This window comes from Callithrix jacchus, chromosome 13, assembly GCF_049354715.1.
Source record: "Callithrix jacchus isolate 240 chromosome 13, calJac240_pri, whole genome shotgun sequence".
NCBI lineage: Eukaryota > Metazoa > Chordata > Mammalia > Primates > Cebidae > Callithrix > Callithrix jacchus.
Window position 1 is genome coordinate 66,511,055 of NC_133514.1, and position 19,653 is coordinate 66,530,707.

At 43.4% G+C, this 19,653-nt stretch overlaps 1 protein-coding gene across 10 annotated transcripts in view; it reads right to left on the reverse strand.

The window, feature by feature from the left end:
• The window catches only part of SLC35D4 (solute carrier family 35 member D4), a 146,305-nt gene that overhangs the window by 117,119 nt on the left and 9,533 nt on the right, over nt 1–19,653 (reverse strand). For all 10 annotated transcript variants that reach the window (XR_013525805.1, XR_013525803.1, XR_013525804.1 and 7 more), the window contains exon 3: nt 16,653–16,730. Coding sequence is in view for 7 of the 10 variants with exons in the window: in XM_078347888.1 (XP_078204014.1) it covers nt 16,653–16,730 (78 nt within the window). In the remaining 3 variants the exon portion in view is untranslated. The remainder of the gene's footprint in view (nt 1–16,652; nt 16,731–19,653) is intronic.

A 19,653-nucleotide genomic window follows, 5' to 3' on the forward strand; every position in this document is an offset into this window, starting at 1 on the left:
ATTTTCTTCAACATAATAGCTCCCTTTAGTTTATTATTAACAGCAATACGAGCCTCCTGTGGCCTGGAAAGACTTTGTCACAAACCTATTCTTCATTGCTATGGTCTGAATCTTTGTGTCCCCTCAAAAGTCATATGTTGAAGTCCTAATCTCCAAAGTGATAGTACTAGGAGGTGGCGTCTTTGGGAAGTGATTATGCCATAAGGGCAGAGCCTTCATGAATGGGATAGCGTCCTTATAAAACAGGCTCAGGCCGGGCGCGGCGGCTCACGCCTGTAATCCCAGCACTTTGGGAGGCTGAGGCGGGCAGATTATGAGGTCAGGAGATCGAGACCATCCTGGCCAACATGATGAAACCCCATCTCTAGTAAAACTACAAAACTTAGCTGGGCATGGCAGCGCATCCCTGTAGTCCCAGGTACTCAGGAGGCTGAGGCAGGAGAATTGCTTGAACCTGGGAGGCAGAAGTTGCAGTGAGCCGAAATCATGCCATTTTGCACTCCAGCCTGGTGAGAGAGCAAGACTCCGTCTTGGAAAAAAACAAAACAAAACAAAAAAAACAGGCCTAAGGGAGCTTGTTCACTCCTTGCACCAAGTGAGGATATAGCTAGAAGGCACCTCCTATGAACCAGAAAAGTGGGCCCTCACCAGACACCAAATCTGCTGGTGCCCTGATCTTGGACTTCATAGCCTCTAGACCTGTGATAAATAAATTTCTGTTATTTATTTATTTATTTGAGACAGAGTGTCGCTCTGTCATCCTGACTGGGGTGCAATGGCACAATCTCCGCTCACTGCAACCTCTGACTCCCTGGTTCAAGCAATTCTCCCACTTCAGCCTCCTGAGATTACAGGTGCCCACCACCACACCTGGCTACCTTTTATATTTTTAGTAGCGACATCATGAATTTAGTAGAGATGTCAATAGAGTCATGTTGTTCTTTGATCACTATGTTGGTCAGGCTGATCTCGAACTCCTCACCTCAAGTGAACTCCGCATGCCTTGGCCCCACAAAGTGCTAGGGTTACAGGTGTGAGCCACCAAGCCCGGCCAATTTCTGTTGTTTATAAGCCAGCTGGTCTATGCTATTTTGTTACAGAAGCCCAAATGAACTAAAACACTCGTTAACTCATTAATATTCATTAAGCACCCATTATATTCCAACATTCTAGTCAATGAAGATACAGCTCTTAGTATGACAGACCAAGTCTCTGACTTCACAAAATTTAATAAACAGATTGTAGTAGTCATGGGAGGAGAGAGAGGGGTGTGGGGGAAGGAGAGAGAAGGCCTGTTGCAATACAGTTGGCAGACACCTCCATTTACATAATTTGAAGAACTGTTGACACTTATTCCTACTGCTCAGGAATAAGGATTTGGATCTCTGGATTTACAGGTTTCCGCAACTGTTACTGTGCTGTCACAATCCAGCGGGGTCAGACTTTTCAATAGTTAGTTACCTGGTACAGATAAAATTCATGACAACTGAGTTTTCCATACTTTTCCAGGAGGTATAGAGACAAGGTAAAGACATGAGTGAGCTACAAGTGTGGTGCTTCTTTGTGCTATTGTCCCCTCCTGAAATATTTTTAAAAATCATTTCTTCAGGAAGAAATGAAACTATAACTTTCAAATCCTCGTTAGCTCTGCTGTATGTAAGGATTATTTTGTAGGGAGATATAGCAACAAGTGATACAACTCATAACTGATTCTGGGCACGAGAGAGTATAATCTTATAACATTTACATGGTTATCCGCATCTTTTGAAATTACAGTTAGTTTTCTTGCTCCAAGGAACGCCAGCAATTTGCAGATTCACTTTAGCCAACAGCCCTATGAGACAGACAAACTTCACATATTTCCCTGGGCTGGGCTATGTTCTCTGTTCTCCTGTAAGCCGGGTCATGTAGGGGTGGCGGATGAGAAGGATGTACAAGTCAAGGGCAAAGGGTTTTCTACAGTGGAAAGAATGTGACCTTTGTGGTGTTAAAGCAGATAAGAAGGAGGCCATTAGCCTAATCCTCTCTGTGTACTTAAGTTTGCAGCTGTTGAAGTAAGCAGACCACAATTAAACTTGGATGCATTTCTTGTAACTGACTAAAAAAGAAAAACCAAAACTGAGCCTCAATCAATCACAGTCAACCAACCGACTGGTTAGAAATCAGGGACCTCCCACTGAACTATACCCAAAGAAAGCCAATGCCTAGCTATAGCTAATTATGTACTTCATTTCCACATTCAGCTACTTCAGCTATAAAAGCTCCCAGCCAGGCTGCTGCAGTAGAGGTCTCTAAGCCTCTGGTTCTGAGTGCTGTCTGAGTCATGAATTGCTCTTTAATCAAACAACCTCTCTTAAATTTATTTTGTCTAAAGTTCTTCTTTTCTTTTCTTTTCTTTCTTCTTTCCTTCCTTTCTTTCTTTCTTCTTTCTTTCTCTCTCTCTTCTCTTCTCTTCTTTCTCTCTCTCTCTCTCTCTCTCTCTCTCTCTCTCTCTCTCTCTCTCTCTCTCTTTCTTTCTTTCTTTCTTTCTTATAGGGTCTCACTCTGTTGTCCAGGCTGGAGTGCAATGGTGCCATCGTGGCTCACTGTAGCCTCAACCTCCCAGTGTAAGTAACTCTCCCACCTTAGCCTGGGACTAAGTAGCTGGGACTACAGGTGCACACAGCCATGCCATGCTAATTACCTTATTTTATTTTTGTAGAGACAGTGTCTCCCTATGTTGTTCAGGCTGGTCTTGAACTCCTGGCCTCAAGCCACCCTCCTACCACAGTCTCCCAAAGTGCTGAGATTACAGGCATTGAGCCACTACCTCCAGCCTAAAGTTTTTAAATGTAGTCAGGCAAAACTGGATCCATAGCCATAGTGTGCAATGAGAACTCACTTTTTTCATTTATCAAATGGGGATACTAATGCTCAGAAGGCTTCTGAGAAGATAAGAGAATGAACACACAGTATTTGGGGGCAGTGCATGGCCCATTAAAAGCAACAACCTCAATAAATGTTGCCCGTCTGGCTTTTCTACACATCACTCCAAAGACAGAAACCATCCAGGAAGACTGATAGATCTGCCTACATAAAATGCAACAGCCAAAAAACACCATAAAGAAAATCAACAGAAAATTCACAAACCAGGAAAAAACACTGGCAACATATGAAAGAAGCTGGAATTTAGTATCCTTAATGTATGAGAAAGCAATAAGAAAAAAAAATCAGCTCTCCAAAAGAAAAAGAGTCAGTGGACAAAAATAGGTAATTCTGTCTGTCCCTCTCTCTCTCTCTCTCTTTCTCTCTCTCTCTGTCTCTCTCTGTCTCTCTCTCTCAAACACACACATACACACAACAAGAAATATAAATGGCCAATAAACATAGTAAAAAAATCCAACATCTCTAATAATAAAAGAACTTTAAATTAAATAATTTCAAATTAAAGACACATCAGGCTTTGCCCAAAAAAGTAGCCATTTTTAAAAGTTATACCGAATAGAAGGGATAATGAAACCAACACCTTCACACTGCTGTGAAATACAGACTGGTATCTATGGAAATAGGCACCTATGGAAATAAGGTATGTATGTACTACTTGGCTACACTCGCCAAGAGCCTTAATATGCATACTTTTTGTGCCAGAAAATTCACTTCCATGGCTTTATCCTTGGAAAAGCATCTTGGACATGAGCAAAGTTACCTACAGTAATGTTTTCATTTACAAGTTGAAATAAAACAGCATTCTGGCCTCGGTGCCGGTCAGCACATATGCCAAGCACCTCAGGGCTTGCTACTGTTTCCTCTGCCAGGAACTCTCTCCCACCAGATACCTGTATGGCCTCCCACAGACTCAGATTTCTGCTTAAAAGTTATTTTATCTGTGAGTCCTTCTTACCCACTCTATATAAAATACCCCCCATCCACCGGCCTGTGACGCACACAGGCACATCCCTAACCACATGGCTGTATTCTCGCCATGTACCACGATTGGACACGTTATGCACTTACATTTCCACGTTTTTATTGTCTGTCTATCTCAACTAGAATGTCAGCTCCACAAAGGCAACAATCTTTTTTTGCTTCCTGCACATTTCAAGCCCCAAGAACAATGCCTGGCATAGAGCAGATATTCAAATATTTGCAGAATGACTCTCCATGCATTACTTTGGTAACTTAAAACTTTTTTTTGCCTTCTCTCTCTAGACTGTTACAAGAGGAAACAACAGCAAGGCAATCCAACCATGACCACACTGACATTTCTTCCTTTCCTCCAGCCCTTTAGAGACTTTGCTCTGAACAGAATTGCTGGTGTTGACAGCTACTTGGTTTTCAAGGGCGGGGATAAGAGCAAAAACTGCCTTCATCCCATTCCTGTCTCTCTGAAATGGCCGTAATGGGGAATTCTAACAATTCCAAATTCAGTAAACATTTATTAACAATCATGTTGTAACCTGGAACTGTGACAATAACAAACTAGCCACATTAAAAAACACACAGATTTACCTTCAACAGACATGAACTTAGAATCTTGGAGTAGAGGCAGTTATTGTGCTTTCTAATCTTATTTCTCTTTTTCTTATTAAAAAGTAGTAGCTAGCCAGGTGCAGTGGCTCCCGCCTTTAATCCCAGCACTTTGGAAGGCAGAGGCGAGTGGATCATCTGAGGTCAGGAATTCAAGATCAGCCTGGCCAACATGGTGAAACCCTGTCTCTACTAAAAATACAAAAATTAGACAGGCATGGTGGCTGGCACCTACAATTCTAGCTACTCAGGAGGCTGAGGCGGGAGAATTGCTTGAACCAGCAGGTGGAGATTACAGTGAGCCAAGATCATGCCACTGTACTCCAGCCTGGGCAACAAGAGTGAAACCCTGTCTCTACTAAAAATGCAAAAATTAGCCGGACAAGGTGGTGGGCACCTATAATTCTAGCTACTCAGGAGGCTGAGGCAGGAGAATTGCTTGAACCAGCAGGCGGAGATTGCAGTGAGCCAAGATCATGCCACTGTACTCCAGCCTGGGCAACAAGAGTGAAACCCTGTCTCTACTAAAAATGCAAAAATTAGCTGGACAAGGTGGTGGGCACCTATATTCTAGCTACTCAGGAGGCTGAGGCGGGAGAATTGCTTGAACCAGCAGGCAGAGATTGCAGTGAGCCAAGATCATGCCACTGTACTCCAGCCTGGGCAACAAGAGTGAAGCTCCATCTAAAAAAAAAAAGTAGTATTTATCTATACTAGAAATTCCTGAAAATACAGATAATCAAGAAAAAGATTGTAATTACAATGTCACTACACACAGAAAACCACAGTTAATACCTTGCTATGCCTACTTCAGTGTCTACATGTGCGCACATGAACACGCAACAAAAATGGGATGCTATTGTATATATTGTTTATAACCTGCTTCACTTCACACCTTTCCATATCAAAAAAGTCATCCCCAATTTATCAGTAACTGAATACCAGCCCTACTGCTGGACTTTTAAGTTAAGCCTACATTTCTACTATTCCAAGACTGTGTGGTTACCCTTAAATATACACTTGGCCCTCTGTATCTGTGGGTTTCACATCCATGGATTCAGGCAGAGTGGCTTATGCCCTGTAATCCTGGCACTTTGGGAGGCCGAGGCAGGAGGATCACCTGAGGTCAGGAGTTTGAGATCAGCCTGGCCAACATATAGTGAAACCGCATCTACAGTAAAAAATACAAAAATTAGCTGGGCATGGTGGTACATGCTTGTAGTCCAAGCTACTTGGGAAACTGAGGCAGGAGAATCGCTTGAACTCAGGAGGTAGAGGTTGCAACAAGCAGAGATCGCACCACTGCACTCCAGCCTGGGCAACAAAGCAAGACTCCATCTCTCAAAAAGAAAAAAAAAGCCAGGTTGCATCTGTACTGAACATGTACAGACCATTTTCTTGTCATTATTCTCTAAAAATACAGCATAACAACTATTGACATAGCATTTACATTGTAATCTAGAGATCATTTAACATGTATGGGAGCACATGTGTAAGTTATAATACTGGAGCATGAGGAAATTTTGTGATCTGAGAGGGATCCTAGAACCAGTCACCCATAAATACCAAGGATCAACTGTATTCTTGTCTCACATTCGTGGTGTTTTTGCGATATGCAGGATAAATTCCCTGAAGTGGAAATGCTATTCAAAGATATGTGTGTTAAAGTTCACAACTGGGGGCCGGGCACAGTGGTTCACACCTGTAATCCCAGCACTTTGGGAGGCCGAGGTGGGTGGATCACCTGAGGTCAGGAGTTCAAGACCAGCCTGACCAACATAGTGAAACCCCATCTTTACTAAAAATAGAAAAATTAGCCAGCAACATAGTGAAACCCCATCTTTACTAAAAATAGAAAAATTAGCCAGACATCATGGCGGGCACCTGTAGACCCAGCTACTCAGGAGACTGAGGCAAGACACTCACTTGAACCTGGGAGGCAGAGGCTGCAGTGGGCCAAGATGATAACCCTGCATTCCAGCCTGGGTGACACAGTAAGAATCCACCTCAAAAAAAAAAAAAAAAAAAAAAGGAAAAAAGAGTTCATAACTGGGTATCAAATCACCTTCCAGAGAGGTTGTAATGACCTGCTCTCCTTTACAGACCTAATCTAATGCTCTCTGATTCTAGGATAGCCAGAGGCCTGAACATTAGGAACAAATTAGGTACATGCAACTTAATGCAACAATTCCCCACCTCTAATTCATCCGCTAGTGCCATCTGGGCCTCCTGTGCTGGTTTATTCTTTCACTGTCCTGTTGGCCCACAAAGGAGGCAAGATGGAATTAAATCCTGAGGTGGTCCTGGTGGGATCTCAGGTCCCTGTGGTGTGTGGGCCTCTAGGGAGCTACTGAGCTACAGAGGAAAAGAAGAAAAGAAAGGAAGAAGGAAGAGAGGGAGGGAGGGAAAGCGGGAGGGAGGAAGAGAAGAGAAGAGAGGAAGAGCATGTGTATGTGCTGTAGGGTCTCCTGGCAACTCCTAGTCACAAAGACTGCAGACCTCACCATGTTGAAGGGCTATTTGCCAAGGGGTCTAGTGTGAAAACTGTGGTAGTAGATAATTTTTCTTTACTGATTTATAAGCACAAATACTGCATCTTGTTTGAATCATGGGCCTGTTTTTTGTTTGCATGCATACTCTATCATCCGTAAGAACCCTGGTGAACAAAGCATTTTACAAGAAGCTAACAAAAATCTGTTGGCACGGTTTACAAAACTGTTGTTATTGAGATGAAGGCTAATGAAATTAAATTGTTTTTCAAATAGAGCATGCATTATTGAGAGAACATCTGCTCCCTGAAAACACTTTGCAGTTTAGCTCTTCATGGGTGCTAAAAAGGCTCCTGAAGCTGAATTTTTGAAAATTCTATGCTACACTGACACCTAGTGGACCAAAAAACAGTTTCCAAACATGAAAATAAGACAGCAAAAGGCCAGGCGTGGTGGTGGCTCATGCCTGTAATCCCAGCACTTTTGGAGGCTGAGACAGGTGGATCAGTTGAGGTCAGGAGTTCTAGACCAGCCTGGTCAACGTGGTGAAACCCTGTCTCTATTAAAAATACAAAATTAGCTGGGCGTGGTAGTGCATACCTGTAATCCCAGCTACTCAGGAGGCTGAGGCAGGAGGATCCCTTGACCCAGGAGGTAGAGGTTGCAGAGCCTAGATCACGCCACTGTACTCTAGCCTGAGTGACAAAGTAAGACTCTGTCTCAAAAATAAATAAATAAATAAAAGAAAAGAAAAAGAAACCAAGATTTCGCAGGCGTGGTGGCTCACACCTGTAATCCTAGCACTTTGGGAGGCTGAGGTGAGTGGATCATGAGGTCAGGAGTTCAAGACTATCCTGGCCAATATGGTGAAACCCTGTCTCTACCAAAAATACAAAAAATTAGCTGGGTGTGGTGGCGCGCACCTGTAGTCCCAGCTGCTCGGGAGGCTGAGGCAGGAGAATCGCTTGAACCCAGGAGGTGGAGGTTGCAGTGAGCCAAGATTATGCCACTGTACTCCAGCTTGGATGACAGACAGAGCGAGACTCCATCTCAAAAAAAAAAAAAACCAAGGTTCATGCTGACTATTGGCATTGTCTAAAATACTAATACCTTACAAATGTAAAGTTAATATTTGCTCTAAAGTTGGAAAGGACTTCTGCATATATGATATCACTTTTTATAAAAGACCCTAAGATTTATTTTTCTTTTGTTTTGGTCCGCTACTGGTGACTATGCTTGTCAGTCTTGTCCCTTTTCTCCCTTTTTCTCACTTTCCTTAGACTTTTCTCTTTCATTCTTTAGTCTTCCTCCTGACTCAGAGAGGATCGCATTCCCTTGACAAAGTCCAGCCCTAATATTGCTTGAATCAGTGATGATAGTTTCTCACAGAGCATAATTTGGAGATGGAGTCAATGAACTATGGCCCATGGACCAAATCCCACCTGCTGCCGTTTCTGAAAATAGCATTTTATTGGCACACTGTCACACCCAACCGTTTATGTTATAGTCTATGGTTGTTTTTATGCTCTAACAGCAGAGCTAAGTAGCTGCAACAGAGATAGTAGTAGCACAAGGCCTAAGATATTTACTCCTGGCACATCTGTTGCCCAATTTAGAATAAGCCAGCCTGAGTCCCAACCTCTGGACCTTACTAGCTGTGGTGCTCAAGGTTTCACACACAAGGCAGCGCTTTGGGCTAGATGCAAAGGAACACATGACCACGAGGTTTCTGTAAAGTTCCTCTTTTTTCCCACCCGTGTACATTTTTATTTTTAAAAATGTAATGCTCGGGCCGGGCGCGGTGGCTCACGCCTGTAATCCCAGCACTTTGGGAGGCCGAGGCGGGTGGATCACGAGGTCAAGAGATCGAGACCATCCTGGTCAACATGCTGAAACCCCGTCTCTACTAAAAATACAAAAAGTTAGCTGGGCACGGTGGTGCGTGCCTGTAATCCCAGCTACTCGGGAGGCTGAGGCAGGAGAATTGCCTGAACCCAGGAGGCGGAGGCTGCAGTGAGCCGAGATCGCGCCATTGCACTCCAGCCTGGGTAACAAGAGCGAAACTCCATCTCAAAAAAAAAAAAAAAAAAAAAAAAAATGTAATGCTCATGTATAAACTTGTATGCTTTCTATGAATAATGTTTGATTTAAATATAATACATAATAAAATGTTTGAGGACAATTGTCTTGAGATGGAAGAGCCAAATCCACCCTTGCTGGCATCCGTAGTCATCAACTGCAACCAAACAGGTGGTAAAAAAATATATATATATATATATATTTTTTTTTTTTTTTAAAGAGACAGGGTCTCACTGTGTTGCCCAGGCTGGTCTCAAACTTCTGGGCTCAAGCGGTCTCAAGCGGTCTTCCTGCCTCAGACTCCCAAAGTACTGGGATTACAGGTGTGAGCTAACATGCCCAGCCTCGAGTTCCATTTCTCAAGGCATTTTCATCACTGGTTTTTCCCAGCTTTCTGACCACGCAGAATCATCACTTCTTCCCATTTATGTTTCATCTTTTTCTGGTCCAAGATTCTCAACATGTAATCTAGTTCATGCTGAAATGGAAATCTTGTCATCCTCAGTAAGGTTCTGAGAATCCCTAAAGCCCAATAAGAGCCTCAAAGAAACCAGTCTACAGCTCCTAACACCACAGTGTTTGAAAGGCCACTACTCTCCTTCCCCACCAGAAGGTCAGGCTATGATCCTGCTGCAGTGTTAAGGGCTGTTACCCTGTATCCTCCACTGTCAGGGCAGTCGCCTCCTCCAGCACCATCTTTTCTACCTCACCCCTTCCTGGGAGGACCAAGATTAGATGTGTCGCTGAGTGAGTCTCAGGAGACAGACTTCAGGAATAGTATAGAAGAACAGAGGCAATGTTAGTATTAAGAAATAGAGTTGGGCCAGGCACGGTGGCTCACACCTGGAATCCCAGCACTTTGGGAAGCCAAGGCAGGTGGATCACTTGAGGTCAGGAGTTCAAGACCAGCCTGGCCAACATGGTGAAACCCCATCTCTACTAAAAATACAAAAAAAATTAGCCAGCCATGGTGGCGCATGCCTGTAGCCCCAGCTACTTGGGACTCCCAGCTACTTGAGGCAGGAGAATCACTTGAACATGGGAGACGGAGGTTGCAGTCAGCTAACTGAGATCACACCACTGCACTCCAGCCTGGGCGACAGAGTGAGGCTCTGCCTCAAACAAACAAACAAACAAACAAATAGAGTTGTGCCAGCACAGTGGCTCATGCCTATAATCCCAGCACGTTGGGAGGCCTAGGCAGGTGGATCACTTGAGGTCAGGAGTTCAAGACCAGCCTGGCCAACATGGTGAAACCATCTCTTCTAAAAGTACAAAAATAAGCTGGGCATGGTGGTGCCCACCTGTAATCCCAGCTTCTTGGGAGGTTGAGGCAAGAGAATCGCTTGAACCTAGGAGGCAGAAGTTGCAGTGAGCCAAGATCACACCACTGCACTCCAGCTTGGGTGACAGAGTAAAACTCCGTCTCAAAAAATAAAATAAAATAAAAATTAAGTACAGCCAGACACAATGGCACACACCTGTAGTCCCAGCTACTTCAGAAACAGATGGGAGAATCACCTGAGCCCAGGAGTTTGAGGTCATCATGGACAACATAGCAAGATCCCAGCTCTAAGATAAATAAATAAATAAAATGTATGGCTGGGCATGATGGCTCATGCCTATCATCCCAGCACTTTGAGAGGCCATCAGGAGGACTGCTTGAGGCCAGGAGTTTGAGACTTACCTGGGCAACATAGTGCGATGCTGTCTCTATATAAATTTTAAAAACTAGCCAGGCATGATGACTCACACCTATAATTTCAGCTACTCAAGAGGCTGAGGCAGGAGGATCTCATAAGCCTAGGAGCTGGAGGCTACAGTAAGCCATGATTGCACCACTGTACTCAAGCCTGGGTGACAGAGCAAGACTCTGTCTCTAAATAAATAAATAAATTTTAAAAACAAATACAATCTATACCCTCAATGATTGGTTAACTGTTCACTTCTTCATAGACTGTGCTAAGTTAATTTGGAGGTTTTATCAAAGATACTTGTTATTGTTCTCCAGCAAAGACTCTTGGTGAAAAATTAAGGGATATGAGCTTCTGTTTCATCTCAGAAATTTTTGGTCACAAATGTATTGTAGCATAAATTTTTTAACTTAGAATTTCTCATCTTTGAAAGCTTGAGAGTTCAAACTTGGCTCTCTTATTTATAATAGACAAAAAGTGGCAAGTAGGTTAAAAATTACTTTCCAAGTATTTTTATTTAAACCTGTAGGCTGGCAATACAGAAATTTTAGGGCTGCTTCTGTAATCTCCAATGAAATCACACCTGAGTCTGCCTTCTGCAATGGTTCCAGAATCCAAAAAAGAATGCCATGGTCTCACTGTGCTAACAGATGTCCAGCCAGATGAAACAGGTCACAATGTTCTTTTAGAACCACTTTTTGAAAATACAGGAAGGCTTTAGCAAAGGACTTCAGCATCTCCTGGAAAAATTGCTTCAATGTTCTGCAGTGGCTTGGCAACGGCAGTAACTGCCACGTATTGATGAGCTTATGGCTGTAAAATAGTGTTATCTGTCCCAAGACAGAAGGTTCCAAGATTATCATCCAAGACTAGGTGGCAATAACCAGTCACCAAGCAAACACCTAGGCAGTAGAATGACTCCATAAGGTCGCTATGTAGGGCCAATACTGGCAGGCACAGCAGATATGGCCTCTTCGCAATAGAAGAAATGTGTTAGCTAGGTGTGGTGGCTCATGCCTATAATCCCAGCACTTTGGGAGGCTGAGGTGGGTGGATCAGCTGAGGTCAGGAGTTTGAGACCAGCCTGAGATGAAACCCCATCTCTACTAAAAACACACACACAAAAAATTAGCTGGTCATGGTGGTGGGCACCTGTAATCCCAGCTACTTGGGAGGCTGAGGCAGGAGAATTGCTTGAATCTGGGAGGCAGAGGTTGTAGTGAACAGAGATTGAACCATTGCACTCCAGCCTGGGTGACAAGAGTGAAACTTCATCTCAAAAAAAAAAAAAAGAAAGAAAAGAAAGAAAGAAAAAGAAATGTCTTGCCAGGTTCTGAGGCTCATTTGAGAGGGAATCGGGGCCTCCCTGAGCTCCGGGTCAGAAGGGCAATCTAAATGAGTTCTCAGTGGCCTGTGCTGCTCAGTCCTAGCTTCGGACCCATTCTCCAGCCCCACCTTTACAATCCCTACCCCATAGCAGCCTCTGGGACTCCAAACTGCCTTCCTGATATTTCCCTTTTTAGAAGAGCCAAGCCTCTCTCATCTCTGCATTCATAGTTACTCAGCAAAGCTGGGCTTTACTTCCCTAATGACATAATCAGAAAACCAAGCCCAGGAGCAAACAGCAGCCACAGCAAATACAAACCCAGCCTGGCACATACAAAGGAACATGGGTGCTGGATCCTTATGCTGAACATCTGGTAACGCTCCTTTGCCAAGGGCCATGGCAGCTGGAAATCCTGAGCTGTGCCAACAGTTATTAACCACGAGATCCACCAGAAACCCAGATATGGGTATCTTTGACAAAAAGTTTAATAGAGCTATGGTGGCACTGAATACACCTACAGGAGACAGAGGTGAAAAGACTTCTATGAAGTTTAGCTAGGAGCTGAAAAGAAGATGTGATCACGGATATTCCGAGATAGGTAGAACCTAGCAGGACACTGCCAAGTCCAAGGGACAAGTGTCTAGTGGGTCTCAAACTTCTACAGTCAAAGGACCACTTCTTCCAGAAAAGCAATCTTGAGAATCTTTGGCCAGTTCTAATAATCATTACCTGCCCTTCAATACGTCAATTAGAAGGCTGGGCACAGTAGCTCATGCCCATAATCCAAGCACTTTGGGAGGCTGAGAGGGGAGGATTGCCTGAGGTCAGGAGTTAGAGACCAGACTGGGCAAAATTGCAAAACCCCATCTCTACAGAAAATTAAACAATTAACTGGGCACGGTAGTGTACACCTGTAGTCCCAGTCACTTGGGAAGCTGAGGCAGGAGGATAGCTTGAGCCTAGAAGTTCAAGGCTGCAGTGAGCTAAGATTGAACCACTGCACTCCAGCCTGGGCAACAGAGCAAGACCTTGCCTCAAAAAAAAAAAAAAAAAAAGATAAAAGTATGGAGAATTCTATCAACAGATAAATGGATAAACAAAATGTGATACATTTTGGATACAGTACACATGGATACTGCTCAGCCTTCATAAGCAATGAAATTCTGATTCATGCTACAACACGCAGGAAACTTGAAAACATTAATGCTAAGTAAGTCAGACACCAAAGAAAAAATATTGTACAATTCCGTTCATACAAGGTACCCAGAATAGACAAATTCATAGACAAAGTAGAACAGGAGTTACTAGGAGCAAGTGGGAGGGGGGAATGGGAAGATATTGTTTAATGGGTACAGAGTTTCTGTTTGGAATGATGAAAAGTTCTGGACACAAATAGTTATGATGATTGTACAACACTGTGAATATTATCAATGCCAATGAATTGTATGCTTACAATGGTTAAAATGGTAAATCTTATGTTATACATATTTTATTAATAACATAATAAACAAAATTTTAATGTGAAAAATGGCATTGCTTTTTAAAAAATAGGAGTAAGGTAATTTTTTAAAGACAACTATTAATAAGTAAATAATTTACATCAGAAATTATGTAACAATTGGAATCAGCAAGGAAGACCCATGCTGATCTGTATCAGTGGCCTTTAGGCAGCAATGTGACAGCCACGTCCCTCATTCTGGCCCAATGAGGGATAAGTTTGGGAATGAAGGAATACGTTTACCCATTGGGAGCCAGGGTCCTTCGTTATTTAACTACTGCAGCTATCTCGGCCTTGTGAATTCTGTATACTTATTTGTTTAAATGAAGCCCAGTTCTTACTGAACTATCCACCATAACAACAGAGTATTTAGCAAGACTTGTGCTTAATATAATATATAAAATCCCAAAAGTATCTTTATTTCATCCAACTAAGGATACTATATCATGAAAATGCAAAATTGTGACTTAATGAACTTCTCCTTTGGATTAGTTAAGCATATTGTACGGAATATTCTTTATGAATATGGATTATGACATGACATGGTCAGGTACATTGATGTACACCTATGTTCCCAGGATCTCTCCTTCATAAAACTTCTTAATACTAGTTTTTTGCTCTCCAGTTTTAAATTTTCAGGAGAAGCCTAAACTTTTTCTTTTTTTTTTTTCTTTGAGACAGGGTCTCACTCTGTCACCCCAGCTGGAGTGCAGTGGCACAATTTTGGCTCACTCCAACCTCTGCCTCCCTGGCTCAAGCTATTTTCCTGCTTCAGCCTTCCAACTCGCTGGAACTACAGATGTCGCCACCACGCTGAGCTCTTTTTTGTATTTTTAGTAGAAATAGGGTTTCACCACATTGGCCAGGCCGGTCACCTCAAGTGATCTTCCTGCCTCGGTCTCCCAAAGTGCTGGGATTACAGGTGTGAGCCATCTCACCTGGTCGAGAAGCCAAAATTATTAATATTTACTACGCTAAACATGTTCTCATATCTTCTCCAGAGTGCCAAACAAAGGGGTGACTTAACAATTAAGCAGTTAATTTGATTCATGGAGAAACTGGGCAGAGTAATCTACAAGGTAGATGACTTGGCCTGATCATTCAGCTGGAATGTTTCCTTTATTCATATAAACTTTAACTTAGTTTTCTCTTCGCTTTGTGCATCGTTTCAGGATAAAATGGATGTTCTCAAAGAATCAGGAGAATATCTAGGTGAGATAGGAGTAGATAACCAATTCAGGTTACAGTTTTGGCTAAATAATGTCATGGTCTTTGTTTGTTTGTTTGTTTTTGAGATGAAGATTTGCTCTTATCACCCAGACTGGAGTGCAATGGCATGATCTCGGCTCACTGCAACCTCTGCCTCCTGAGTTTAAGCAGTTCTCTTGCCTCAGCCTCCCAAGTAGCTGGGATTACAGGCATGCGCCACCATGCCTAGCTAATTTGGTATTTTTAGTAGAGTTAGGGTTTCACTATGTCGGTCAGGCTGGTCTCCAACTCCTGACCTCAAGTGATCCACCTGCTTCAGCCTCCCAAAGTGCTGGGATAACAGATGCGAGCCACTGTACCTGGCCAAAATTTCTCTTAAATGTATTTCAAAGGCTGTTTTAATAGAATCATAACAACTAATGTAATGTGTGATCTGGATTGGACTCTGAACTAGAATTTTGGAGTGGAGGGGTATAAAGGATACTACTGAGATAACTGGCAAAATATTATCTCAATATAAATGAGATAATAAATAGTATTTTATCATTGTCAATATCTCCCTGATTTTGATAATTTTATTACAGTCATGTAAGAGAATGTCCTTGCTCTTAGGAAATACACCCTAAAGAATTCCAAAGTAAAGAAAAGAGATATTTCCTGTCAAATCTACAGCTTATTTTCAAAAAGTTCAGGAAAAAAAAGTTTATCTATTTATGTATACATATGTATGCATATACATGTCTACACATGCACAGTACATCAAGAGAAAATGGTAAGAAAAGCATGGTAAAATAATTAGGGGATCTGAGTAATGGGTAGGGTTGTATTATTCTAACTTGTTTATAGGTAGGAATTTTTTTGAGGCACCGTCTCCTGCTGTGGCTCAGGCTGGAGTGCTATGGTGCAATCCCAGCAAACTACAGCCTTGACCTCCCAGGCTCAGGTGATCCTCCCACCTCAGTCTCCCAAGTAGCGGCACATACAACCATAGGCACATACAACCACACCTGGCTAATATTTTTCTTATTATTTTTGTAGAGGTGGGGTCTCCCTAAGTTGTTCAGGCTGGTCTCAAACTCTTGGGCTCAAGTGATCCTCCCACCTTGGTTTTCCAAAATGCTGGGATTACAGGCATGAATCACCATGCCCAGCCAGAAATAATTTTAAAATAAGAAATTTACTAAAAAAGTTATTTAAGCTTATGTAATTTCATTCATCATACATATCCTATGATCAAAACAAAGCAACATTAATTTGACATTATAACATATATATCTCAATTAACTTTTTTCCCACACTACATCAACGTATCAGTTAATCTTAATACTATACTAGTGGCATTCTTACTTAGGAAAATACTATTCAAATTTTATCTGATCATAAAATCACTGACTCTCAAGGTTAGAAGGAACTAAGATATCAAACACCTCAAATAAGCCTCTATGCTGGCTGGGCACGGTGGCTCACGCCTGTAATTCTAGCACTTTGGGAGGTCGAGGCAGGTGGATCACTCGAGGTCAGGAGTTTGAGATCAGCCTAGCTAACATGGTAAAACCCCATCTCTACTAAAAATATAAAAATTAGCCTGCCATGGTGGCGAGCAGCTGTAATTCCAGCTACTTGGGAGGTTGAGGCACAAGAATTGCTTGAATCCAGGAGGTGGAGGTTGCAGTGAGCTGAGATTGTGCCACTTCACTCCAGCCTGGGAGACAGGGCAAGACTCTGTCTCTTAAAGAAATAAGTAAATAAATAAACCTCTGTCTTTCCAGTGTAACACCATATGGAATTACATAATATGAAAAGCAAGCAGAGTGTGAATCATACACGAGTCCAGCACAGAGAGGTTATACCTTGAACTGCCGTTGATCTCTACCCAGCCCAGCTTCCAGGACACATGAAGCAAAAGTCCACCAATGAGCGTCTGCCACCTGGAAAGGGCAAGAGGCTATGTGAATTTCATAGAGTGCCACGTTTGGTCTCCAACACCACCCAGCCCTGGCAGATCTGCCAACTGACACAGAGAGACACGTTCAACTCTGTTTACTACTCTTTTCTCCCACTCTCTCCCAATTATCCCATTTCTCAGACCTTTCCTTCTCTATCTCTATTCCCTATAGTCCAGCTGCCCAGTAAGTACTGTCATTGACACTCTTCTCCTCTTATTCTAGACTTTTCCTGAACAGCCTCAGTCATAGCCACTGCCTCTCCCACTGCCTCTTCATTGATGAGTCCCAAATCCCCGTTCTCACTTGGATACCACCACAGTGATCTCCCACAAGCTCTCGATGATGATGATTATTGCTATTATTCGTAGATTTGGAGGTATACGTGCACATTTGTTACATGGATATAGTGAGTAACGGTGAGGTTTGGGGTTCCAGTGGCCACCAACTGCATAGTGTACATTGTACCCAACAGGTACCTTTTCAACCCTCAGCCCGTTCCTCTCCTCCCTGCCAAGCTCCCGATGATAACATGCCTAAATCATCACCCGGAACCTCTCCCTCAAATCATCCTCCCTATTCCTAATCAGCCAAACCAGAAACCTAGGTGGCATCCCAGCTCACCTCTTCGGCCTTCACCTCCCTTGTCTAGGCACAATATCCTATTGATTTTATTTATACCCATAACAGCACTCAAATCTGAAGCCTTCCCACCAACCCTCCTGCCTCTGTTTCAATTCAGGCTCTCATCATCTCATGCCTGGCTCACAGCATTATTCCCTTAACTGGTCCCCCTCTCTCTGAGGTGGCCCTTCATCCATTCTTTACTTTGCAGTCAAAGGGTCTATCCTAAAATGTGAATTTAATTGTGCTACTTGCTTGTTTTAAAAACAGATGAGTCTTCCTGGTACCACAGGCAGCAACCCTCAGCCTGTTTTCTGCCAACACTGTTGGCAGCCTGTTTTCTTCATGACTCGGGGTCATGAAGCTCACCTGAGACACACTGCTCCCAGCATGCATAGTGCAGCGGCAGCACAGGTCACAAACACCCCTCCTTCTCCCAGTGCAGAAAACACATCAGAATGCCAAATGAAGAGAGGCATAATGGCTTGCTCTAATTGCTTTTTGAGTTTAGGTGAGTCATTCATAAATTTCAAAACCCTGTTTTTCATTATAAATGACTTGAGACACCTCACCTAGGAAGTGACTATGACCACAACATACCCATGTGTTGCGACACTACAGCTGAGAACTCTGGCCTAAAGAACAAAGTCACTTGAGTGTGACACACAAGGTCTCTGGGACTCGCACCCGCCCCTCTACAGGGTCAGCTGCTGTCTGCTTGCTGTGGGCAGTCACATGCTAGCCACACAGGACGGCCCACAGCCTTGGGAACATGCCAGGTCATGTCGGATTCTAGGAGCTTGGGTGTGCCGTCCTCTTACCCCATAATGTTCTTCCCATCTCTTTGTCTGTGGTGGACACCTGCTCAGCCTACAACACCCAGTTTGCACATATCCTGTGTGACGTTTCACTGACCATGCCAAGCAAAATACACCAAATATGCGTCCTGCATTCAAACAGTTTGGTCTAGCACAGTGATTCTCAACCAGGCGATTTTCCCCTCCAGGGGGTATTTGGCAGTGTCTAGAAAAATGTTTGGTTGTTGCAGCTGGGGAAAGGAGCAGAAGGTATGCCCCTGGAATCTAGACAGAAGCCAGGGATGCTGCTAAACATCCTACAGTGCGAAGGGCAGTCCCACTGCAAAGAATTCTCCAGCTCCAAATGTCAGCACTGGAATGTCATTCCCAAGTGGAGAAACCCCAGTCCAGGGAAAGTAAGGTAATTAATCAGTAATTACAAACAAGTGTGTGAAGCCCTGGAAGGAAGCGTACCAGGTACCATAAGCCACTCTCTTGAGAGCAACTAACTTAGTCTAGTGAGCGGGTAAGACTGCCTAGAGAAAATAAATTTGAACAAAAACCCAAAGACTGTTCAAGGCAAAAGGCCCAGAGGTGAGAGAAACAATGGCTTCATTCAAAGCTTCTCGGAGTTCAGTTGGTCTGGACTGAACTGGAGCATTGGAGAGGGGGCGGCAAGAGCTGACCCTGGAAAGAAAGGGCTGGTCCTGAAGGACCACATCAATCATAAGGAGCTGGGACTTCAAACTGAGGACTCACTGAAGGGTTCCGGGCATGGGAGTGAGACTGTCATTACCTTTGGGGAAGCTCCCTCTCTTTACAAGGGAGGGAATGTTTCTGAGAGAAGCAAGTCTAGGGGCAAAGAAGTAAGTTAGGAGTTTTTATAGAGATGACGGTGAGCTTGGAGAGATGACGGTGCCTAGAAAGGGGCAACACGCATGAAGAAAGCGGACAGATTCTGAAGATGTCTAGGAGGCCCTGGTGGGTAACTGGATGTTGAGGATGAAGGAGACAAAGAAAACAAGAACGACTCCCAGGTTCTGAGTTGTGCAGTCGGATGCAGGATAACCATTCACTGCAGGTGAATTTAAGGAACAGCCATAATTTAAATAGCAAGCTCCATGAGGGCAGGGATCTGTTTTCTTCACTGATATGCCCCACGCATCTGCAAAATACATTACTCTATCCTACCAGGCACCAGGCACTGTTCTAGGCACTGGAAATACTCCAGTGACAAAATGGATAAGTCAACCAGCCTTGTAGATCTTACACTCTATGGGGGAGGTGCATTCAGTCTGACTCACCCAAGGACAAGGAGAGTGGCAATCCAAGCAGAGAGATCACCCCTTTCTTATGCAAAGTCCCTAAGTCCCTCTACCTTGAGAGATGCGGAAAGATAGCCAGGACCAGAAAATGCTTGCTAGGCTATAAGAGAGAAACCAGTATCCCAGCTTTATTGACTAAAATACACATAATCACGGAAGATA